Consider the following 18585-nt stretch of genomic DNA (forward strand, 5'->3'; position numbering starts at 1 on the left):
ATTCATATAGATATATGTGAAATATTGTTAGGGTTGGTTGAGGCTAATCGCCATCTGCTCTTATCTTACTAATATGAAACATATTCTTTCATTTCATAATCTGTAATTTATCTGCACTCAAGTTGAAGGTTATATTAGACCAGCTTTAGTCATGGACTAAAATGGGTGTTAGTGTAACTAGCTATAGATGTAGAAGAGCGTATACAAAAGCGGTTAGACTACAATACTTTGCCCTAACTCTGTATGGGAATTTGACCATTTGTCATACATGGGGACCAACCTGATGTACCACCAGCATGTTTCAGTGAATCAAATCAAATGATAATTAGCATCTGAACACATGAACATTGTAAAGATTTGCACATGAAGTATGTAGCATGCAAAAATGCATTGCATGTATATTGCTAACTTGCAGGCACTGAAGATAAAACTTAGCCATGCATACAGTGAAATATTTTGGAGGTACGGTATTTTCCCCTCCAAGAGCAACACTCAAACATGACATTGGGTTATTCATGTTGTAAACGAAGGCATGGCCTTAATCTTCCACACAGGGAGTGTGAATATCAAATGATGTTACCTGAATGGGTGACTCCATTTGAAATCTTCACCCCCTGTGTGGGAGATTAAGGTCAGGTCTTCAATAGGGGCGTGTGGATTTCAAGTGGAATAGCCCATGGTCCAGACTCATTGGGACTTCACTTTGTTGACATTTAATTTAACAAATATTTTTTGTCTTTTAGTTGCCAAACAAATTTTATAATTTTCTTCTCTTTACATATGTGACCTGCTACCACAAAATAAGCGTTAAGTCTCAAGTTGGTAGATTCTATACACCCTGGCTACTGCGTTGGTGTTCTTTGTTTCATGCGCACCTTTTCAAGCCAGTAGTATGTCCGTATAGCCTTTGTGAATGGGGGCACAATGGGCCATTCACAAAGGACATACTACTGGCTTATACAGGTGCACAGCAAACAAAGAACATCAACTCAGCAGCCAGGATGTCTCGAAACTACCAACTTACAACCTTACGCTCATTTCGTGATAGCCGGTCACATGTGTACATGTAAAAAAAATAAGGGCCCAAGCTCTGAATTAGAAGTTTAATTACTAATAGTGGTAATACTTAAAAAAGTTTTGGGTTATTATGGCTATCAAAACATTTTTGGCTATTCTCAAAATTCAGATATATGTGTGATATCCTTTCAGCTTGAGACAAGATAAATTATACAGAAATTCCTTTTCATCTATTTAGAGTTAATTTGTCAAGAACAAGTGAAAAGGGGTGTATATTTTAAATGGAGTCAACCATTTAGGTAACCCCATTTAAAATTCACACTCCTTGTGTGGAAGATTAAGGTCATGTTTTTAATAGGGGTGTTTTTCACTTGGTCTTGACAATTTAACTCTAAATAGCTAATTGACAGACCTGATGAACCTCTTCAGTCACAACTCCTTTTCATATTCTAATAATTACACAGCCAGTTTGGGTTAGGCATTGCCTAATGCGGTACTACAGGTACCAGGTGTAGAGTGTATTCTCTCAGATTCGCCAGATAGCGTACATGGGATCTTTGTTATGTACACACTCATTGTCCCAAAATCAACCTGCTATCTAAACAATTTCAAAGCAGGATATACATGGACAAAAAAGATAACAGACTACGTCCAAGCAGTCAAAGTCTCAGCATCACCCGATAATGAGGGCCGATTATTCCATGAAATGCGACAGGCAAACCTGCTACGCACTTATACCGCATATTTTTTGCGGTCTACACGCAATGCGCTATCACATATACGCAAAGGCACGTAACGCTGGTGTGATTGTTAGACACAGCACGATCTCACAATCTGCCATCATGAATATGCGAGAATTTACAGCATATAATGCACAGCAACTTTGACTGTTGATACATGGTCTGTAGTAGTCTGTGAGGATATATCTGCAAAGTACCATTATGTGTATCTAAAACCACATACAGTTGTAGAATCATTGCACTGGTGTATATATAATGCTACAGTGTGACATAACATATTAGGCCATTCCAGTTGAAATTTATACACCCCCCTATTTCAGACATGACCTTAATCTCCCACACAGGTGTAACTTTTAAATGGAGTTAACCATTCAGGTAACACCATTTAATATTCCCACTCCTTGTGTGGAATATTAAGGTCATGTCTTCAATAGGGGGTGTATGGATTTCAACTGGCAAATAGTGCATTGTGATGAAAATGCAAAAATGTAGTAATTGTCGGGAGCTCAATCAATAAGGTGTTGTAGCTGCATCCCTAAATGATGCTAAGGCCAAAAAAAATAAAGGTTTGTCTCAAAGCTCACGAGTGGTTTGAAAACAAATGCGAAATTGTGATTTTTTTTCGCCCACGACTTTTTTTATGGTATTTTGAGAAAAAAAATCTGATTTTCACCGAATTTTTATGGAAAAACTTTAAAAAAAATTTTGTAGAAAAAAAAAAAATTTCTGCATTTCTTTTTTTCCAAATCTTGCGATTTTACAAATGCGGGCGCGAGTTTTGAGACAAACCTTTTTTTTTTTTTGGCCTTAGTGGTTTGGGCCACAGTAGTCGGTGAATTTGTGTAAAGCGCAATGATCTTGGGCAATTGCGCTTTATAAATCTGGAACTTTACACACAAAAAATTAAATACTATGGCCCTTACAATGTTCTTGCATTCTGTTGACAATATGAGAGGAACTCCATGGGTAGCCACATGGTATGACACCAAGAATGGGCTATAAAATCCACTACCCCTGTGGAAGATTTTGGAAATATCTTCCACAGTGGGAGTATGAATTTCAAATGGAATGAACACATTAGCAGCTCCAGTTGAATTTCATACACCCTCTGAGAAAGATTCAACCTGAATCTTCCACTGAGGGAGGGTGTGTTTCAAATGGAGCTGCCTAATGTGTTCATTCTAAACATATCAAAAAAAGTAACTAAACCCCCTTAAATAATGAACATTATTCAAACACGGGTAATTGTATTACAAATCTTTAAAATGCGTTGGAAGCAGAATTTATTTCTGCACATTTTGACACCTCATTTGTAGCAATTGACTAAATATTGATGTAACAGCGTACATTTAAATCAATGTAGCCCAAGATTTGAAAGTTGCAGTATATTCTATTGATTTTGCATTCAGTGTAATGGAAGGAAATCTGCGTAATGATATCCGAGTGTTTTTGTATTGTAAAAATTTGTATGTAAGTGCAACTTTCAAATCTGGACCTGACTACATTAAATTGACCGGTGATTTAATGTTTTCTGGGCTATCGCATCACATGAGGTATCAAAATACGCAGAAAAAAATTCTGCTTCGAACGCATGTTACAGATTTGTAATACACTGACCCCTTTCTGAATAATGGCGATTATTTAAGGGGGGTTAGTTACTTTTTTTGATATGTTTATTTGAAATTCATACTCCCCCTGTGGAAGATATTTCCAAAATCTTCCACAGGGGTAGTGTGGATTTTAAATGGAATCGCTTAATGTGCCACAAGGACAAAAAACCTTCTGAATAATGCTAATCATGTGAGCAGAAAGTGGTAGATAAGAACGAAAAATTATGGTAGCCGGCCAGCCGGGCAATAAATCCCACTGACTCTAAAACCCCATTGGCCTTAACTTACATTTTGTAACACACACACAGAAAGCATTTGGCTGTGTAATTACTCTGCATTAACTGAGATAGTGCATGGTGTATGCATAACTGATTCAATGATCTTCAGATGCATGTATCACAGACTTTGTTAACTCATTTCATTGGATCTGCCTGTCTGACTCGACTCTGAGGCTGAATTATTTTGCTTTTACTCCTCAGATGGTTTTGAATAACTTATGCATTTCTTTTTTCCAAATCTTGCGATTTTACAAATGCGGGCGCGAGTTTTGAGACAAACCTTTTTTTTTTTGGCCTTAGTGGTTTGGGCCACAGTAGTCGGTGAATTTGTGTAAAGCGCAATGATCTTGGGCAATTGCGCTTTATAAATCTGGAACTTTACACACAAAAATTAAATACTATGGCCCTTACAATGTTCTTGCATTCTGTTGACAATATGAGAGGAACTCCATGGGTAGCCACATGGTATGACACCAAGAATGGGCTATAAAATCCACACTACCCCTGTGGAAGATTTTGGAAATATCTTCCACAGTGGGAGTATGAATTTCAAATGGAATGAACACATTAGCAGCTCCAGTTGAATTTCATACACCCTCTGAGAAAGATTCAACCTGAATCTTTATCAGAGCGAGGGTGTGTTTCAAATGGAGCTGCCTAATGTGTTCATTCTAAACATATCAAAAAAAGTAACTAAACCCCCTTAAATAATGAACATTATTCAAACACGGGTAATTGTATTACAAATCTTTAAAATGCGTTGGAAGCAGAATTTATTTCTGCACATTTTGACACCTCATTTGTAGCAATTGACTAAATATTGATGTAACAGCGTACATTTAAATCAATGTAGCCCAAGATTTGAAAGTTGCAGTATATTCTATTGATTTTGCATTCAGTGTAATGGACGGAAATCTGCGTAATGATATCCGAGTGTTTTTGTATTGTAAAAATTTGTATGTAAGTGCAACTTTCAAATCTGGACCTGACTACATTAAATTGACCGGTGATTTAATGTTTTCTGGGCTATCGTATCAAATGAGGTGTCAAAATGCGCAGAAATAAATTCTGCTTCCAACGCATTTTACAGATTTGTAATACAATAGCCCCTTTTTGAATAATGGCGATTATTTAAGGGGGGTTAGTTACTTTTTTTGATATGTTTATTTGAAATTCATACTCCCCCTGTGGAAGATATTTCCAAAATCTTCCACAGGGGTAGTGTGGATTTTAAATGGAATCGCCCAATGTGCCACAAGGACAAAAAACCTTCTGAATAATGCTAATCATGTGAGCAGAAAGTGGTAGATAAGAACGAAAAATTATGGTAGCCGGCCAGCCGGGCAATAAATCCCACTGACTCTAAAACCCCATTGGCCTTAACTTACATTTTGTAACACACACACAGAAAGCATTTGGCTGTGTAATTACTCTGCATTAACTGAGATAGTGCATGGTGTATGCATAACTGATTCAATGATCTTCAGATGCATGTATCACAGACTTTGTTAACTCATTTCATTGGATCTGCCTGTCTGACTCGACTCTGAGGCTGAATTATTTTGCTTTTACTCCTCAGATGGTTTTGAATAACTTATGATTATACACTATCAATCTTGACATTACTTACTCACTTAATCAGTCAATTACCATAGTCATTCAACATTTATCTCCTCAGTTACCTGCTTTGATCAGCTTGTATTGAGTCTCTTTGCTTGCCTTTCTACAGATGGGATTCTTTGATGCAGGTCTTATATTCAACAGTTCTTTGTTATTGCCGTGATTTACATGACAAAAATACTGTTTAATGTTTAAAATCCTTTATTGTATAGATGAGTTGACCTCAATGTTTATCAACAAAGGCAAGGGACTGGTATATCAATATGCTTGAGTGAACCCCATGCAACCACTACACTGTTCAATAGCCAATAGCCTTATAAATTGTGATGTGGCGGGAAGTTTTAAAAACACAAGCCCTGAACAAAATATGATGCGCACGCATACTGCCAAACAAAAAACAATGGAAATTGTGATGATGTGTGCGCATACTGCCAGGCATTGACGTCAGAAGTCAACTCATCTATAGGTGGTCTATTTTTACTACTTACCTGGTATAAAAACAATCTTTACTCAGAGACCATCTATGTGATTACCTAGTCATTAAAGTTTCCTATTCAGAAGGACAAAATACATTCAATCCAAAGACCGGACAAGATAATATTTTGCATCGCTAATATTATGGGTCCATCTCTATGATATAGCAAGCTAAATATGGTGGATAAAAGATATAGTAAGCTAAATATGGTGGCTAAAATCTTTTGCTGGGTTGAACTTGTGTGCTAAACCTGGTTATGGTTGCTAGGAGATGCGTAAATATTATGGTTGCTAGGAGATGCGTAAATATTATGGTTGCTAGGAGACGCGTAAATATTTTAGATCAGGATAAATTAGAATCTCATCAGTCATATAATTTCATCAAAATTTGTATTTGTTCTTGTCGAGAAAAAAACCTGGTTTATTTTCATTTTACTAATGTCATTAACCTAAAATGATTAATACCATAGTAATCAAATCCATTGTCATTATTTACTTCTTCTTTTGGATGGGTAAACTCTCCTTTCATGCTGATTAACATAATTGCATATGTATGACATTAACACATGGCCCAGTATGCCTACAATTATTATTTTCTTCATAAAATAATTTCATACAAGTTATGCATGAGCTCAATTTATATAAATCTCTTTTGCATTGTACTGAATACTGAGTTATGAAATCAGAACACATATATATACACATCTTTATCAAAAGGATGCACTTTTGGTTGTTACAAGTGCCTCTTTTTACATACTAGTTAGGAATAAATACCACACTCATCTCAAGTGGTAGTCACTTCATTTGCTATTTACTCTTAGCTATTATGTAAAAAGAGACACATGTAGCAGCTGACGAGCATGTCCTTTTGATTTGGATGCACACATTTTATATGATTTGACTTTTTCAGCCAAAGCTATTCATTTGGTTACTTTTACATGAAATCATTCTAATGCATATAAATAATCTTTAGCATTGTGGTTCTTGGATTAAATGAACTAGTATGTTTTATTTAAGTAGCTTGGTGTAAGAATTGATAAAGAAATACAATTACCCCTAACACCAGTAAAAACCACAAAATACCACGATGAAAAATTCATAACATGCATGCATCCCAGGGTCTGCGATGACGCAATCACCCGAAGTGTGATATGATCACGGAATTGCTGGCCGGGCAGCAATAACCCGAGCAGCTACCGGTCCGCGTTCGCTTTAAGCTTGGCATGCGAGGGGTCAAAGGTTCGAATCCAAAAGCCAAGTCAAAATTCTTCTTCTTCTTGAAAAATCGGATCTTCTCTGACTTCCGATACCAAAAAGCATGGGTCAGTGTTAGGGTTAAAATACATGTATTTTTCCAGATTAGAGTGTCCTTTACCCCTAACACCAGTAAAAACCACAAAATACCACGATGAAAAATTCATAACATGCATGCATCCCAGGGTCTGCGATGGCGCAATCACCCGAAGTGTGATATGATCACGGAATTGCTGGCCGGGCAGCAATAACCCGAGCAGCTACCGGTCCGTGATACGGCGCTCGCCATGAGAGACATCCTATCCCCGAACCCCGGTGGTGCGAACTCAAAGAAACTTGCACCTCTTGAAAAATCAGATCTTCTCTGACTTCCGATACCAAAAAGCATGGGTCAGTGTTAGGGTTAATAGATGATTTTGATTTAAACTTTTGATCCAAACACAAGGAAATAATTCCTACCTCGGAATTTTCAGATGGTACTCCATCTTTCATCAGCGAGTGAGTGACTGTATCAAGTCGTGATTTTCTTGACCTTTGACCTGATAACAGACTCGTAGACTCCTGAAAGCTTGAACCGGCCCCCGTCTTTGTTGAGAGATGGTTGGTTGGCTTTGATGTGAACTGCTTTCAGGAGTCTACGAGTCTGTTATCAGGTCAAAGGTCAAGAAAATCACGACCTGATACAGTCACTCACTCGCTGATGAAAGATGGAGTACCATCTGAAAATTCCGAGGTAGGAATTATTTCCTTGTGTTTGGATCAAAAGTTTAAATCAAAATCATGATTTATACCAACACAGATGAACTTTCATGAACAATTAATAGATATTCAACATCACAAACACACAGTGCAAACAGTTGCCAAAATCAATGTTAATTTTTTTTTATTCTTGTAAATTTGATTAGGTGACAAACTTCTGAAAATTTCTTCAAAATTTTCAACATAATAGTGACATGATGTGATCCACTCAGACCAAAATCATAGATTTTAAAAATGAAGTTATCCCAATTTCATTATTGCTGACTTTGGTATGATTGGATCAGATTGTGTCACATACGATTGATTGCATCGCATCCTCTGAAATGCAGGATGTGAACATGTGATCTTTATGTACTGGTGTTATTTATGCCAACTACCTGAGTGAAATAAAATGCAAGATTCTTTTTCAAAAATTTGCATATCAAGTTCAGGTAGCATAATGCTTGACATCGCACACATAATAGACGAGGACTGCACAAAATCAATTTGTGTTACATCCAGTGGCGTAGCATGGGTTATCACATTGGGGGGCACCGACCATGATTGGGGGGGCACAAGCCATTTTTTGGCACTTTCCCTATGGGATTTTTTAAAATTTCACGTGCCCCCCACCCCCGTGCCCCTATGACACTACACCACTGGTTACATCTCACAGAAAATTACTGCCAATATGTTGGATCTATTCCCAAATAGTTTGAGGAATGATTGCATAGTTTCAGCCAACTCTTTCTGCTGCTTTGTGCATTTATCACCATCAATATTGAACTTGATGTCTTCATGTTTATTCTCTCTCATATCAGTTAACCGCCAAGAACATCCAGTGCATGCGTGCAATCTTAAGCCTAGCCCACTGCCACGGCACAATCCTGGGTACATCATGGCATCTCGTCCTCACAACGCTTCAACATCTCGTCTGGATCCTAGGACTCAAACCGGCTTCTGGTGGATCACTCAAAGTTGGCAATGCTACAGAGACCCCCAACACAGTGATCACTACAGCCGTGATGGCGGAGTTACCGATACTGTCGGCCATGTTGTCTCGTCTGTTTGAGAGCTCACAGTACTTGGATGATGTGGCATTGCATCATCTTATTGATGCATTATGTAAACTGTCTACAGAAGCAATGGATATGGCATTCAATAACAGGGTAGGTTTGAAGTATGTCACTACAATAAGTCATTTTAATCCCCTGAGCACTACCTGCCGATCTAACATTGCCTCTGATTGGTCAATTACATGATATCTTCACTTTAATCACCAATCAGAATGGAGCTTTGCAAATAACTCACCCCATTTTTTTTGCACGGTGAAATTATTCTAACAATGTTGCTGATTGGGCCAATTGATAATGAAAACTTCTTTTTGGCCAATCATGGGGTTAATGAACTTGTGTTACACTTTTATGAAATGCACTGGACAAAATGAATGCTTTCTGAAAATGACTGGATATGAAAAGAAACCACCAACATACAATTGATTGACCATGAGGGAAAACAAGGACCAGGTGGGGTTGGTGTTTTTGATGGGGATAGTATTTTAGGGATAAAGTTGTAGGTGGAAAGACAAGCAAAAATTTTCCCACTGTAATCGGAAATGCCAAAAATGTTGTATTAAGTATGATATGATTAATAGAAAGTGCATTTGGCTATTTAGTGATCTCACCAAATCACAAGTTATTTACTTCAAAGGCAAATTGAATCAACTTGTTATATGTTGGTTTGTTTGCACACAGGAGCCATCTCTGTTTGCTGTAGCCAAACTATTAGAAACTGGTCTTGTTAACATGCCTCGTATGGAGGTTTTCTGGCGTCCAGTGTCGGCACATTTACTCGACATCTGTCAGCATCCACACACCAGGATGAGAGAATGGGGAGCAGAAGCTGTGACGGCATTAGTCAAAGCTGCCATTGGATATAGACACGAACCACCTCTACATGAAAATCTGGTAAGTGTTGAGAAATACAATGCTTGGATGTTGTACAAAGCAAATTCCTCATGGGGTTAAGGGTTATTTGATGGCAGGGGTGATTTGGGATTGATTGGCATTATTTTAAAACTTTTTAAAACTCATGTTTGATAACATATTCTTGTCTACTCACCACATATCTAAACTGGCCTCAAAAAGAAACATATAATATTTCACAAGGTCATTATCTTAAAATCCTCTCCATAAAAATGAACAAAATTTGGACACAGGATTACTTCAATACTATACTCTAAACACATGTCAGTAACCAAACAGTTGTCCAACTGACACAACAGCAAAATGCACTGACATGGAACACCTTCCTGGACCAAAATTCACATCCCAACAGATTTCTTTTGTTGGGTTCCAATTTTTCGCCTGTGCGTGAACAAAAATTACACACAGGATAACTTCAATACTCTACTCTAAACACATGTCAGTAACCAAGCAAGCAGTTGTCCAGCTGACACAACAGTAAAATGCACTGACACGGAACAACTTCCGGGACCACATTCACAGGCGAATAATTGGAACCCAACAAAAGAAATCTGTTGGGATGTGAATTTTGGTCCAGAAAGGTGTTCCATGTCAGTGAATTTTGCTGTTGTGTCAGTAGGACAACTGCTTGGTTACTGACATGTGTTTAGAGTATTGAAGTAATCCTGTGTGCAATTTTTGTTCATTTTTATGGAGAGGATTTTAAGATATGACCTTGTGAAAAATTATAAGTTTCTTTTTGAGGCCAGTTTATATGTACATCACTGAAGTAATTGCATATGTTATTTAGCTCCGTTGAGAGAGGGAGGGCTAGACAGGATTCAGAGAAGAAAGTGAGAGACACAAGACCCTGATAGAGTCACAGCAAGGGGAAAGGAGGAGAGACGTACAGTGAGAGAGACAGGATGGAAGGAGAGAGAAAGGGAAGAGGGCGCAAGACAATATGACGAAGGGAGAGAGCAGGAGGAGGGAGAGGGAGAAATAGGAGAGAGCAAAACGAGGAGAGAGGAGGGAGGGGAGATAAGGAGAATAAGATGTAGGCCTATAGAACAAGAAAGAAACATGATTTTTAAAATACTATATCCTTTACAATGTTCTTACATTCTGCTGACAATATGAGAGGAACTCCATGTTTAGCCGTATGTTATAATCAGTACGCATATAAGGGGCAGTCACAGAGTTAAAACCACAGAACCCCTACTCTACCGCCATCTTAATACATGCATGGGGCAAAAATTGGGGGTATTTGTGTTTTGCTTGAAATGTACCTGCAACTAATCGGTGCTTGTGCATGATATTGCGCCTAAAGAGATGCACATGTGTTATAGTGCGATTATCACACAGAATTGTTGCATGACAAGGAAAGAGAAGGATCTTTGGACTAGTTTTGGTAATAAAAGATAGTAAAATGTTTATCATAATTATTATTATGTTTATGTTTGCACAGAAATTACAAACAATGCTCCTTGGGCCTCTGCAAGAACTCTCTTCCATTCCACATCCTGATATCAGACAGAAACAATTAGACTGTGTACATCAATTGCTATCAAGTACAGGGGAGTCATTGGTACATGGATGGCCCATGGTATTGGGAGTCATTGGAGCAGTAGCAGAAGATCAGGGGTAAGGGTCATGCTACTGGCATACAGTTGACTTCTGTAGATACTATGTGTTATATATCTTGTTAATAGTGGCATCGCAGTCTTGATATTGGTAAATCCACAATTTTGCTTGTTAGTTTGATAGTCCTGTAATATGGTAATTTGACTATGGTGAATTGGTGTCTACTCCTTCTAACACAAGTCTTCCTTCAGGCACCGCCTTTTGTCAACCCATGTACTGTAAAGATTCGGCTAATGGCACATATGGGCTCCCTTGACATAACAATTAAATGTGCAAATTAAAAGTGCCCTCCTATAAAAATACCACCAGCAAATAAGGGCATGGACCCTTAAATTCTTGTTGGGATTTTCAGAGGTGGGAGCAATCTATTGGTATGATAAATTTACCCCAAGGGAAAGTTACCCATGTGCAATCTTTATGGTATATTCATTGGATAATCTGGTTGGAGCAAAGATATTAGACTCCATGTTTGTGTGTCGTTCATGGAGGACAAAATAAGGAACCTCAGGTTTATTTTCCTTGTTCCCGGTGAACTTAGATTTGAAGTTGAACTTGTTTGTGCTAGAAGTTGTGCTGTGCCGATAACTCACATTGGGTGCAATGTGATCAAACCTCTGTAATACTCAAGCTTTTGAATGCACAAGCTTTTTTAAGCTTCATAGTACATGAAGTACAATGTTATACCAAAATTCACTCCACGTTTTCCACCTACTTCAGAGAGAGTCTAGTGAGGTCAGGTTTCCAGAGTTTACAGCTTGTGGTGACAGATTTCCTTCCCATCATGCCGTTCTACTGTCTACAAATCAGCGTTGGTGTAGCAGCCAAGTTTGGTTTACAGAAGGAAGATGTCAACATTAGTCTTACTGCAGTGGGTTTGATTGTAAGTCAAATATTAGCAGACAAACTATCAACTATAGTTTGATCAGCTCGGGCCTTATAACATTGCGGAATGATATCAATATATTTTATTTTGAGAATTGCCTTGTGGCATCTGGCCAGAAGCATCACAAATTATTGATTGAAGTCTATACTTTATCTACTTTATTAAACACTATAGACCAGACAGGTCAACTATATCACTCTTAATGTGGGTCTACTTTTCGGCGTAGTGGTAAAAGCCTAACAATTCCCGCCGATTACGAGCTGATCAAAGTATATATTAAATAATTTCATTTGAACACAGCTGCTAATTGCTGTACGCGATTTGACTGCGATTGTATTTCAAATTACTAAGCAAACACACAACCTTGGATACTTCATGAAAGTATACTAACCAATCATGAGTGAGTTGACATGGTTTGATTCACTTCCGCATTATTCACATGTGGGTGTTCATCACGCAGTGTACGCGGACAAATGTCACACTATTAGCAACTGTGTTCATTCAGATTGAATTTCTACTATAATAAAAAAAAAATTGAAAAACATGGCAGCTGATGAAACACCAAATTGTCACCCTACTACGATAATTGCCGAAGTCATTTTTTGTAATTTTGAGAACAAAGTACAAAAGATGGTTCAAGCATGCATCAGTTACGTAATCACCCTAATTATTTCTGATTATATTCCCTTTCATTTGTCTCATTATCTGTTGTTCTTGGGCAAAGATTGGTGAATATATATATATGTTTAAATGCATGCTTGAACATATTTTGTAGTTTGTTCTCAAAATTACAGAAAATTACTTAGGCAATTAGTGTAGTAGGGTGATGAAATTTTATACAATCTAGAATTAATGACATGCAGATACAAGATTTAATTCCGTTTGAAAAAGAGCCAAGTTGGTACATGTTAAGATACCCCATTTATTATATTATTTATACATAATACCCCATTGTGTCTGATGAGCGCAGTTAAATTAAAATTGAAACTATTTTTTAAAGGAATAGACATATTCAGAAATGCAGGGCTTGAAATAAAATTGAATAATTAAAAATTTCAAAAATTATATATAAGTAACATTGATAGATCCAGTAAAACGATGTGAATTGTCTTAATAGATCACAAAAATTCATAGCAATATCTTCTCTTCTTCTCCCATAGTGGAATATTTCAGATTACTTGTATCAAAATCGAGACAAGATTCGGGAAGGTTTAGAAAAGGAAGCTAAACAGATGGGTGAAACTCAGCCCGATGGCATTGAGCAGCCAGTGCCACCATTCGATGCCTTGTGGTTGACCCTGTACTCACGGCTGGCAGACTTATGCGTGGACTCGAGACCAGCTGTCAGGAAAAGTGCAGGACAGACTTTGTTCTCAACAATCAGTGCACACGGAGCATTGCTTAAACTATCCACATGGCAAATTGTACTATGGCAGGTGAGTGGGCTATTCCATTTAAAGTCCAGACTACCCATGTGGAAGATTTGGCTAAGGTCTTCCACAGAGGGAGTATGAGTTTTGAAAAGAATAGACAATTGGGTAACTTCCATTTAAAATACTCACTCCAGTTGTGGAAGATATAGGTAAAGCCATAATACAGGTGGGGGAGTATGAGTTTCAAGATGATTAACCCTGAACAATTACATTAGAAAAACATACTCCCCCTGTGGAAGATATTTCCAAAATCTTCCACAGGGGTAGTGTGAATTTCAAATGGAATAGCCCAATAGATATATCTTATTATCATATTTTCATCTTTCCTTCAACACCTTTCTGTAGACTGTATGCAGCTCCCATTGTGATTCCTTACCTACCACTGAGGTGATCAGATGCTCAGTGTGTAAGGAATGAGTTATATCGAATATCTTTGTATAAAGTCAGGTGTTATGTAGTTAGTCTTTGAGACACATGGGTGAATGTGGACATTCAGATACAAGTGTTATGCTAGGGGCACTTTCACAACATGGTTTTGGGATGATTGAACAAATTCATCAGGATCGGTGGAGTAAACTCAGTAACTAAAGTTCCTTGTATCTGATCCAATTATACACTTACTTGTGAACGTTTCAACAACCACTGTTGCCTTTGTCAACACTTGATGAGGAATGACTGCAATTACTGACAACCGACGGTAGAGGGATTTCCAGCGTGAATTTTTGGGTTGCCAGTTGGTTTTCTTTCTAGGGATTTTCTTTGTCCCTGCTGCAGAAACTCATCGAAAATGTGAGAAAGCTGGTACTGCCCCTCGTCTCTGTTCATAGTCGTACGGCCCATCTTTCTAATTTCTAGATTAAAGAAGCTGTAGTTCTTTTTGAGGCAATGAGAAATGACATCTTTTTAAGGATCTTGTGACATATAGTACATGCACACACACCCGTTTTTAAATACCTGCAAACAAGGACCTCATTCTGCATATAATTTGTACATGCATCTATGCACTAACTAAACATTTTTATTTCCCATTCTAGGTATTATTTCCATTGCTTGACAAAGTTAAGAAACTGTCTGGCTCAGCAGCTACAGATAGAGATGCAGAAACAGCCAAGGGCAACATTCTAATTCATCATTCCAGGGATACAGCAGAGAAGCAGTGGGCAGAAACCAAAGTGCTCACATTGGCTGGTGTAGCAAGGGTCTTCAACACATGGAGGCATGCACTGTTATCTCTAGGTTGGTACTATAAATTCAAGTCAATACTTCACCCTGTCATGGTATACCTTAAATGTTCGCCTAATGGCGCACCTGGGGTCCTTTGCCTTGGGGTAAATTTCATGTACAAATAGAGAGCTCCCTCCTCTAAAAATCCCAACAAGAATTAAGGGTATGTGCCCTTATTTGCTGGTTGGATTTGTATGGGAGGGCACTTTTAGTTAGTGTCTAAAATTCCAATTATGTCAAGGGAGCCCATAGCGCCATTAGGCGAACATTTATGGTATATAGAGCCATGCGGGCAAGATTTTCTTCACCCTGATCCCGGACTCCCAGCTACCCTTGAACCCAACCTGACCCGAATATTCTGAGAAAACCTGATATACCCCGACCTGCAAGGTTTTTTTTCTACACCGGACTCTCTCTCTCTCTCTCTTTGTCAATACCCCGGTATTGAAACTCTATGAACTTCCGACACAAAAGTACAGAAACAGTGTAGTGCATTAACTCTGTCCAGAGCCTCAGAGATTATTGCAAAGCAAGGAGTACCGTATTTGAAATGGATGAAAATTTGGAACATTTGCATTTTCTGAAATATTGCATCAATTTTTTATTTTTTTATTTTTCCTGGCCCAAATGTAAAGTGGCCAGACCCACCCGGACCAAACTGAACCAGTAAATATGTGACAGATGGATCCTTGACCCTTTTTTGGTCCGGTCTGGTCCGGTCCGGTCCGGTCCAGGGAAATTCCGGGTTACGAGGTGCTCCACAGGACACTAATGGCATAAGATGCTAGATATCAGACATTACAGTATACACTGCAACTTAATTGAGCACCATTACTGCAATAATGAGTAGGTTGCCTAATTTTCCTTTACAATGTTACATATTCTTTTGAGGCAAAAATTTGACCCCTGAGCACTACCTGCCGATCTAACATTGCCCCTGATTGATATCTTCACTTTAATCACCAATGAGAATGGAGCTTTGCAAATAATTCACCCCAATTTTTTTGTGTGGTGAAATTATTCTAACAATGTTGCTGATTGGGCCAATTGATAATGAAGCAGGTAGTTTTAATGGGGTTAACATTCTTTGAATCAATAATTTTTTTCTGTAGGGGATTTTCCACGAGCATGGGCATTACTTCTTGAACACATCGAAGCATCGGCTCTTAGCACAAGTAACGAAGTGTCACTAGCAGCTCTCAAAAGCTTTCAAGAAATCTTACACATCAGACCACCGAGGAGATCACATCATTAGTACAAATCTTTCCTGCATTATTCATACACATCAAGCCCCGATTTGTGGCTGGTGATCTGCAGAAGTTATGTATGGTGTTTCAGAATGCTGTGTCGGTTCCTGTGCAAGCCGATATGTCAATATTCATCATACCATCGATATCAGAGACGGAGTTGACAGCATTGCAGCAGACTGTTCTGCATGCTCTGGATGTTGTACAAAAGGTAATATTTAATGTTTTTAATATGAAATTTTGCGTTTCATTCCTCTTTGTGTAGTTTTAAATATAATTTATTTTAAACCTTTTGCAAGTTAGTGTAAATAAATAATGAGATCCTATTTAAGGGGAATAAAAACAAATTAAGAGCTTGTGATTTGAATATTTGGTATTTGAATATTTATTGGGCTCGCCCATTTGAAATCTACACTACCTCTGTGGAAGAATTTGGAAATATCTTCCACAGGGGGAGTATGAATTTCAAATGGAATAAATACATTATGCAGCTCCATTTGAATTTCATACACCCTCTGAAAAGATTCCACCTGAATCTTCCCCATAGGGAGGGTGAGTTTCAAAAAAAGTCAGTTAATGTGCTAATTCCATTTGAAATTCATGTTCACCCTGTGGAAGATATTTCCAAAATCTTCCACAGGGGTAGTGTAGATTTTAAATAAAATGGACCATTTGGGTTGTCAATTTGTGCGTGTAGGAGTTTCTGAACATTTGATTATTCGCTAGTTCTTCTTGTTTTCTTTTAGGCTGTGTCAGATGGTCCAGACTCCATGCAGACAATGTTTCCCGCCATCTTTGACCAGCTTTTGACCTTTGTCACATACGCATGTCAAGCGCCCTCATATGGTCAGATAGAAACAAAAGTCTTGTCTAAGGCAGCTTCAAAACAGGTAAGTTCAAGATGTAGAGAGAAATATTGGAATTATAAAAGAGTATTTTGAAGTTGTCAATATATTTAAAAAAATGTTGACAAAAAAGAACCTATTACATTTTCTTGCATATTGACTAGTCAATGATAAATACTTACATGCAAAACTTGTTTATGTGTAACATCTATATAAATTAGATATTGCTAGATCGCTTAATGGGTGGTATTTTTTACATTAAAAAAATATGGCTTCCTGGACTAAAGGTTTGTTGAAAAAACAAATTGGGAAACCCAGACTCAAGGGGAAAAGAAAAACAATGGGACTTCACAGTTAACCCATGTTGATGTTTTGTTTCAGTGTTTTTTTTTGTAATGCGTCACAAGAAAATATTAATCCAAACGGTTAAATTTCAGCACATCAAAGCTCCCATTGGGTGCCCCATTCCTTTTTTAAAGGAAATTTTATAGTAGGTTGACAAAAGAAAATCTCCTGTGTGAACATGAAAGAAATTAGAAAACCAATGGCAAAATAAGTGATTTTTTAGCTCATACCTTCTGTGGGGGTTGAGAAGAGTGATCATTTATGGGATAGATTCAAAGAAAACTAGGGGCAACTGCAGTATGTTACTAGCAGTCATAGACATGGGCTAAAGTCACGACTAATTTTAAATTTAACAGAATAGATACAAGGTCAGCATTTACATCTAGCCTAGCAGTGGGAGCTAAATACTGCAGTTATACTGGGATGGGACATAACATGCAGTGTTTATATCTTTAAACTGATTTGACAAATTGATTGCCCTACTCATCGTGTTAAAAAAAAAAAATTCATCCAATTTTCTTGTGCATTGAAAACTGCCACCATATTTTTAAAAAAAAACTTTCTTGAATGAATGTTTTTGTTGCATGTGAAACTTGTTGAATTGTTTTTGTGTAATTATTAATCATACTAATCATTAATATTCATCCAGTGTCAAGGAAATTGTGTTTTGAATCTACCTTGCAACAAAACTAACCAATTTATTTGGATGTTTTTTGCATGTTAGGTCTCACAAACTTGATCCTGAGTTACCTGTCACATGTTTGCAGAAATAAGCACTAACTTTTTCATTATTTTCTCAAGTTTCAAAATGCAGAATGAAACACAGTTTTTATGCGCAAATGATGTTGTATGTGAAGCAAATTCAGATTGCATTCTGAGTAATAAAAAAAGTGCACAAATCAGTGTTTTTTACCCGGCAATTTTAATTCGTGAAAAATTGCAATAACACATTAAAAACGCAGGCGGCGAGGAATCTCAGAATCGACATTGTGGGGCCTTATATGTATATATGTGTGTGTAGCACAGAATTAAAAATATGGTTCCATTTTTCCTGTCTTTGTATCCCTTTATTTGTTTCCATTTTGGATGTAGTTTGAGCAAGTCGTTCATGAGTGGAAGGTAGTACATAAGAATACAGATTTAAATAAAGGAAGATAGAGAAGCCACATATTTTTTTCTTGCATGTAGATACAATCCGAGTTGTTATGTTCATAAACACAGTTAAACGCACATTCTTCATAGCATGTCTTCAGTGAACGGCTCTTTTCA

At 37.6% G+C, this 18585-nt stretch overlaps 1 protein-coding gene across 1 annotated transcript in view; it reads left to right on the forward strand.

Moving 5' to 3' along the window:
* Positions 1–18585, forward strand: part of LOC140159478 (protein MON2 homolog) — a 97267-nt gene that overhangs the window by 58920 nt on the left and 19762 nt on the right. Inside the window, 10 exon segments of the mRNA XM_072182965.1 lie at positions 8553–8900; positions 9486–9698; positions 11164–11339; positions 12057–12219; positions 13383–13658; positions 14690–14891; positions 15992–16124; positions 16127–16337; positions 16873–17016; positions 18409–18435. Coding sequence (XP_072039066.1) covers positions 8553–8900; positions 9486–9698; positions 11164–11339; positions 12057–12219; positions 13383–13658; positions 14690–14891; positions 15992–16124; positions 16127–16337; positions 16873–17016; positions 18409–18435 — 1893 coding nt within the window.

Source organism: Amphiura filiformis, chromosome 8 (genome assembly GCF_039555335.1).
Source record: "Amphiura filiformis chromosome 8, Afil_fr2py, whole genome shotgun sequence".
Classification (NCBI taxonomy): domain Eukaryota; kingdom Metazoa; phylum Echinodermata; class Ophiuroidea; order Amphilepidida; family Amphiuridae; genus Amphiura; species Amphiura filiformis.